Source organism: Austrofundulus limnaeus, unplaced genomic scaffold (assembly GCF_001266775.1).
Source record: "Austrofundulus limnaeus strain Quisiro unplaced genomic scaffold, Austrofundulus_limnaeus-1.0 Scaffold337, whole genome shotgun sequence".
NCBI classification, from domain to species: Eukaryota; Metazoa; Chordata; class Actinopteri; order Cyprinodontiformes; family Rivulidae; genus Austrofundulus; species Austrofundulus limnaeus.
Window position 1 is genome coordinate 71,034 of NW_013952739.1, and position 7,131 is coordinate 78,164.

The window sequence follows — 7,131 nt, forward strand, 5'->3', positions numbered from 1 at the left end:
ATTATTAGATGTGTCCTGGCGGGACATCAGCTCATCCGCTCTGAGGTCTCTCATGTCAGTTTACTGTTGGTGGTCTTCAGGTGTTGGACACTCTAATGAACCAGTTAGATGAAACCCTGGAGTTGGTTCTGTCCAGAGGAAACAGTCTCACAATGGACAACAAAGTGAGTTTATAGTAGTTGCTTCTCTATTTTGTGATGGTTTGTGGTCTGTCCTTTGATTGCTCTTCTATTTTTGACAGTTCCCTCTTTTTCTTTTGAAGGTTGTTCATTTATCATTCCGTTTTCCCCCTCTGTCCTCACATAATTAATGTGGTTCATTTCTGTTCTTATGTTTCTCATGGGATTGTCCTATGCTTCTGTGGTTCCCCTAGTTCTCACGGTTTTGGTAGCTCTTCTGTGGTTCTCAATGGATCTTCTAAGGTTTCCATATAAATCTACAGTTCTTCTGTTGTTTTATAAATCTTCTATTGATTGCCTAGGAGTCTTTTATGGCTCTGTAGTGGTTCTCCTTTGATTCTTGTGTTCCTCCCATGATTATTCTGTGGTTCTCCCATGGTTCTTTGGCGGTTCTCCTCAGCTCTCAGAGTTGTTGTCAGCACTGCTGGTGGCTGAGCAGAAAGTTGGATGTTCTCTGCGTTGGCGTTTGCATGAGAAGACGTTGCAACGTTACAGCTGTCTGGCCAGACTGCTGCCGGGAGAACTGCTGCACCAGAGCTTCTCCACGCGGATCTTCATGATTCTCACCACCAATGTGAGCACTCTCAGACCCCACGGTGTCCCACAGAGGACTCAGGTGAAATCCAAGTAAGTCCGCTCTGGTTCTGTCCTGCTACAGAAGGTGTTGCCTGTGCAGAGGGAGGCAGCACGGACATTCTGCACGTTCCTGCGCTACAACCGCAAACAAGAGCAGCGTCAGGAGATGATGGAGCAACTGATCCAAGGTCCTGACAATTCTGCTGATGTTGTTGGGTTTGTCACTCTGATTCTCAAAAGCATGATCAGAAATGCAGTTCACAAAACACTTTGCAACATCTACGTGAACTAGATGATTATTTGTCCCACCATGTTGAGAAGTTGTACATGTATCAATGTGGGCGTTAGCAGAATGGCAGCAGAACAATATTGTATTTTAAAAAACTTATCTCAGTGAATGACTCCAACCTTTTGCCAATAACTATTTTAATTATCAGATCCAGCACTGCAAAGAACGTGACATTTAATATTGTCTCAGTATTAAACTGTATTGGTTTAGATCATTAAAATTGTGACTTTTTCAGTTTTATGAATGAAACCAAACTGTATCTGTGCTAAAGTAATAAATTACACACTATTAGAGTACTTTAATCAACTTTCTACCTTCCAGCAACATGAATAATGATGTAGAACTATCAGTTTGTTTAGCTCCAATTTAGTCCAGAACCACGTAGAATGGACTTGTAGTGTGTTGACAGATCTGTGCAGAAAATAGTCACAGCTGGTATTTCTGTCAGTAAAACTTGTCCTATTTTACTAAATGTACATGTTGCAGATACAGTTCAGTCTGTCAGTGGATCAAAAGATGGAAAACAGTTTGCAGACCAGACGTTTGTTACCTGCAATCACTACGAATCCCAGTCACCAAAACCAGGAAACACTTGATCAGTGGTGGGCACCAGTCTGCTAAAACACAAATCCGCTGATTGCAGACCTAAATATTTCATTTGCGCTTTAGGGGTCTTACTAATTTTTAAAATTCATAAGCAGATTTGCATTTCCTAAACTTAGAATTCAGTACTGTTAATAACTAATTTTCTACTATTCATCATTATCTTGAACAGCAGGAGGTGTGGCTGTCAATGAATCACAACACATGTGTTCTGTCCAACAGCACTTACTTGAACTTATTGGAAAGGTATACATCCTTGCTGACAGTTGCTCTCGGTCACGGTTCTCATTTCCCACAATGCTTTGTGTCTGCTTACGTAGCAGGAAGGCAATGTTTTTTTTATTATTAAACAACAAAGAGCACACAAAATAATACAATGTACAAACAATAAGGCGTATTTCAAACAAACAAACAAACTTGCATATAAGAGAAAAGGATGGGTGCAAATAAAGATAAGAAGTTTAAAAATAAGAAGGAACAACAAAGGAAAGGGGGCTAGGGTTTAGATGTTAAATCATACTCTTCAATTAAAGAGCACAGATTGTGGGCATGTTTAGTATGCATCACTTTAAGAGAATTGCAGTACAAAATAAAGTCATTGTGAAAATGATAGAAATTTGGTTTAACCTTAAGATATTTGCAGGAAGACAAGGTTTAGTACTCCCTTTCCCAGCAAAAACAGTAAACGTTTGTAATCCATACTAAAATTTTGTATGTATTGATTTATTTTTACTTTACAATCAGAGCTCCTTGGGGAAATAAAGTTTAAACGCTGGAGCTCAATACTTGACGTAATTGGTCGAAGCAATCCGCCAATGGGGTTAGACAGACATCTAGTGGTCAACTGGAGCAACTACATGGAAAACTATCGTTTCCCGTCACAAATCAAATCCATCATGTACCCAGAATGCATCGCTTCAGTTTTCCAATAAACTGTTTTGAAATTGCTTTATTGATGCTTCTTTAACGAAAAATCTATAACAAACAAAAGAAAAAGACAAAGAAGCAGCCAAACTAGCAATCCTCAACAACTTTTTAATTTTTACACCAGGAGCCAAAGTTCTGTTTCGGGAAATCACATCCCCAGCAATCGGCAATTGTAGGAATAAGCTGTATAAGGATTCATTCGCCTCTAGTTAGCAGTGTTGTACATATATTTTACATGAATTGTTGCCAGCTAGTGTTAAATTGAACTTGAGCTTTAAAATTAGCTTCTGCTAGTTTTTCTATGGCATAAGCGTTCTTGAAGTTGCGGACCTAAATATTTTCATATGTGCTTTAGAAATTGCAAAGCTAGTTTTTGGGTCAGCGTGGCCCACCACTGCACTTGATCATAAAAATCAACCTGTTTTTTTTTATCAGTTATTATGGTGTCAGTTTCAGTTTCCAAAACCACGTCTAAGTGAAATGACCTTACCTCAGGACTCTGGTTAGACCAGTGGTTCCCAACGCTGGTCCTGGAGGAGCACTATTCTACATGGTGTAGTTATTTTCCAGCACAAATTAGGTGTGTCAAAGCAAGGAAACATCTAAATTGTGTAGGACAGTATTCCTGGAGGACCAGGGCAGGGAACCTCTGGGTTAGACAATGCAGCCATAAAATACTTACCGGTACATGCTTATGTGCTTTCCAGAGCAGTTATGTTCTGATCTGGCTTAGACTGATGACAGCAGTGGTAGTGTAATGTTTTAGGTTGTTGGCAGGCTAAAATGTAGATTTTTCTGGTCACTTTGGACTGATGAGTGTTTCTTTATTTCAGTGTGAAGCACAGGAACATCAAACAGACTTCTGGTGTTTCTGATTTTAGATCTGGCTCAGGGCCGCAGCTACTGGAACCGTCTGAGGTTCCTTGATGTTTGTGAAGTTGCCACAGAGATTTTCTCTCGAAAATACTTCAACAAACACTTTGTTATCCCAGCGCTGGAGCTTGTCCACGATCCTGTCCCCAATGTGAGGTAGATCAGAACTTTTGTATCAAATGAAGGGCTAACGATTGTTTTCTATCAAACTCAGAGTATTTGACAGTCAACCTACTGGACTCATCTGTCCGTTCTCAGGTACAAGCTCTGCCAGTTGTTGCCACGGATGCGTTCATCACTTCACCTGCCAGCTGACAAAATACTGCTGCAGAAACTTGACTTCTGTGTCCAGAAACTTCTCTGCAGGGAGAAAGACAAAGATGTGGTGGCCATAATTCGAAAGGTAAGTCCTACCAAATATTGATCCTAAGTGGGAACTAAAGATGTGTTTCACTGGTTCATTGTTGGGTGTTTAACAATATTTATCATGTTTTCTAGACAGTGTTGGAACTAGACAAACTGGACCTGTCTGAGCCTGTAAGGAAAAGGTTCAAAGAACATTAAAACAATGAGTACATGCATCTGTTTCTTGACACCTTGATGTTTGGTGTTCCTCAACAGTTTCTTAAGAGACACGAGTGGGACTTCTTGGATCAGAAGAAGGAGAAGGAGGAGATGCTGCTCTTGGAGATGGTGAGTCTGAGACACGCTGCTGGTTTTCAGTGTGACTTTTTTAACGGATGTGTTGTTTTGTCAGGAACAGCTAGAGCGACACCAGAGTGATGGGAAGCTAAACCACACAGATAGAAAACGTGAGTCAAACCTTCACTGTTAAAATAATTTCAGCAAACATATAAACTTTACTTTATTCAAGTATTTCTTCCAACAGGAAGAGATGGTAAGACCAGTCTGTCTTCCACCAAGTCCATGTCCATGTCCTCATCCACAGCAGCCTCATCCTCCAGTAAGATGATGATGATGATGATGGTGGTGGTTAATCTTTGGTTACAATGATAATGATGTCTCCTCTCTATGCAGGTAAAGAGACGAGGAAGGTGAAACTGTCACGCAGTAGGTCCCTCAGCAGCCAGCCAACAACATCCAAACCCATGAACTTAGACCGCCTTCTGTAAGAACTCCTGCCTACCTGCCCTCACATTTACCTGCTTTCACCTGTCAGACTTCAGATTACTCATCTGTTTACAGATCAGTCTACTTTCCTATCCTCATCTATGGTCATGAACTTTGGGTAGTGACCGAAAGAACAAGATCGCAGATACAAGCAGTCAAAATGAGTTTTCTCAGCAGGGTAGCTGGTAGAAGAGTCCAGGGGAGACTCAAGGTAGAGCCACTGCTCCTCCACATCGAGAGGAGCCAGTTGAGATGGTTTGGGCATCTACTAATGATGTCTCCTGGACGCCTCCCTAGGGAGGTGCTTCAGGCATGTCCAACTGGGAGGAGACCCCGAAGACGACTCAGGACACACTGGAGAGACTATGTCTCTCGGCTGGCCTGGGAACGCCTTGGAGTCCTCCCAGAAGAGCTGAGAGAGGTGGCTGGGGAAAGAGAGGTCTGGGCTTCCCTGCTCAAGCTGCTGCCCCCATGACCCAACTTTAGATAAAGCAGAAGATGGATGGATGGATGGATGGATGGATGGATGGATGGATGGATGGATGGATGGATGGATGGGTATTGACTAGTAATGCTTAGTGTTGGGGAAATGTCTGGGTTCGGAATAAATGCAGTTAGAAAAATGAATGAAAGTCGATGCAAAGTCTTCAGTATGACAAGCATGCACGTGTGTGTGTGTGTGTGTGTGTGTGTGTGTGTGTGTGTGTGTGTGTGTGTGTGTGTGNGTGTGTGTGTGTGTGTGTGTGTGTGTGTGTGTGTGTGTGTGTGTGTGTGTGTGTGTGTGTGTGGACTGCACACATTAAATCCTCTGTCCTGGTTCTGTAGAGTTCAACTAATGATCCAGATGAACCCATGAGCAGGTTTAAATGATCTGGAACTTTTCTGTCTTTCAGAAAGGTCAAGGATCTAGGCAGTTCTGGACCAGGAAAGTCCACTAAAGGTATCTGCACACCTGACCATCAGCCAAAGTCTGTTATTGTCTCTGTGTTTACATCACTTCCTGTTTTTCGCAGATGACTCACTGAGGACCACCCACTTCACTTTGACTACCCAGTCCACCTCATCTATGCCAGTTCTGATCCGCAGCAACACCACCGGCCTCCTGGATCAGGCCAGTGCATTGGAGCAGAGAGACCTCAGAACCAGTACCTCAGACCAAAGAGACCACAGAAGCAGTACTGTGGACCAAAGAAATCATAGAACCAGCAGCTTGGATCAGAGAGAACACAGAACCAGTACCCTGGACCAGAGAGACAACAGAACGAGCACTTTGGACCAGAGAGACCACAGAACCAGCAGCTTGGACCTGATAGACCACAGAACTAGTACCTTGGACCAGAGAGTCCTCAGAACCAGTACCTTGGACCATAAAATGCTCAGAACCAGTACCTTGGGGCAGCGCAGTAAAACCATAGACCATGGCTGTGGGATGAAGGACAGTCAGACCAGGAAGTTGTCCATGTGAGTTCTGATGATCAAACCCAACTGTTTCATGTTCTTGTGTGGTTTCAGGGTCTTGGACTGGGTCAGAAATATCACAGTATCACCTACATCAATTTTATTAATTTAGAAACAAGCATAGATCCAGTGGTTCTATACGAATACTTGACTCATAGCTAAAGTCGGTCAGCGCAGAAGAACCAGAACCACAAACGATTCTGAACCTCATGAACTTTTTGAGACGTGAATAAAATGTTTTTTCAGCCAAATCCCAACAGTTCAGACCTCCATCAGGTCTTTCAGGGCAGTCCTTATGGGTTTGGGTTTTTGTGGTTTAACCCTGTTTCTGTTCAGACCAGCCTGGTTTAGAACTGGTTCATCCTGGATTAATCTGATTCAAGACTAGGTTTAGTTTGACTTAAACGTCACTGGTCATGATTCTAGTTTGTTCAAGTTTAGTTCTGCTGTTGACCCTGTTCTGCTTGACTTGGATCTGGTAATTATTTAACTCTGACCCTGTTTAATTCTTGGTTGTTTCTGCTTTAACTCTGAGTCTGTCTAAAGCCAGTTTGAATGTATCTGTATGCTTTGGTCGACAGAAACAGGAAGTCGGGTTCTTTCCAGTCTGGGCAAGACTGAGAGTGATGAGGTCATCTTACCTACCCTGGATCTCCAGCTCATCAGCTGCTTGGGAGCAGCTTCCTTCCAGACAGAAGATTCAAGATATTACCCAGAATGCAACGCAGCATCATGTCTACCTTAAAGAGGCAGCTGACTCTGATTGTACCCACTGATCACTGTGTATGGTGAATGTAAACCTTCACCTGAGTGGATCAGTAAAACACACATATGCAGGCATTTGGCATGTTCTGATTGGATGGACCTTTATGCTGCTGGTTTGTGATTGGTTGGATAAGTGCTTATGTCACAGCAGCAGCCACTATGAGTTAAACATGACAAAGGCAGTGGTGAAACATCAAAAATATAAAAACTGAACTAAAATTGTTCACATTTTCTGTTGCAAATTGAATCTGTTGGTTTTAAAGTGGGTTTTAAAGAAGAAATGCAAGAATCATCCATCCATCCATATAAATAAAAAAACTCAGAACAAAA

General features: G+C 42.3%; 1 protein-coding gene across 3 annotated transcripts in view; it reads left to right on the plus strand.

The window, feature by feature from the left end:
- Nucleotides 1-7,131, plus strand: part of ppp4r4 (protein phosphatase 4, regulatory subunit 4) — a 25,284-nt gene extending 18,153 nt beyond the window's left edge. For 2 of the 3 annotated variants that reach the window (XM_014022659.1, XM_014022661.1), the window contains exons 13-25: nucleotides 81-164; nucleotides 580-753; nucleotides 838-943; nucleotides 3,456-3,603; nucleotides 3,706-3,850; nucleotides 3,946-3,984; nucleotides 4,069-4,140; nucleotides 4,205-4,259; nucleotides 4,337-4,411; nucleotides 4,486-4,576; nucleotides 5,472-5,518; nucleotides 5,592-6,039; nucleotides 6,618-7,131. In XM_014022659.1, the coding sequence (XP_013878113.1) occupies nucleotides 81-164; nucleotides 580-753; nucleotides 838-943; nucleotides 3,456-3,603; nucleotides 3,706-3,850; nucleotides 3,946-3,984; nucleotides 4,069-4,140; nucleotides 4,205-4,259; nucleotides 4,337-4,411; nucleotides 4,486-4,576; nucleotides 5,472-5,518; nucleotides 5,592-6,039; nucleotides 6,618-6,657 (1,524 nt within the window). In that variant the 3' untranslated portion in view covers nucleotides 6,658-7,131. The remainder of the gene's footprint in view (nucleotides 1-80; nucleotides 165-579; nucleotides 754-837; nucleotides 944-3,455; nucleotides 3,604-3,705; nucleotides 3,851-3,945; nucleotides 3,985-4,068; nucleotides 4,141-4,204; nucleotides 4,260-4,336; nucleotides 4,412-4,485; nucleotides 4,577-5,471; nucleotides 5,519-5,591; nucleotides 6,040-6,617) is intronic. The other variant, XM_014022660.1, reaches the window with a different exon arrangement.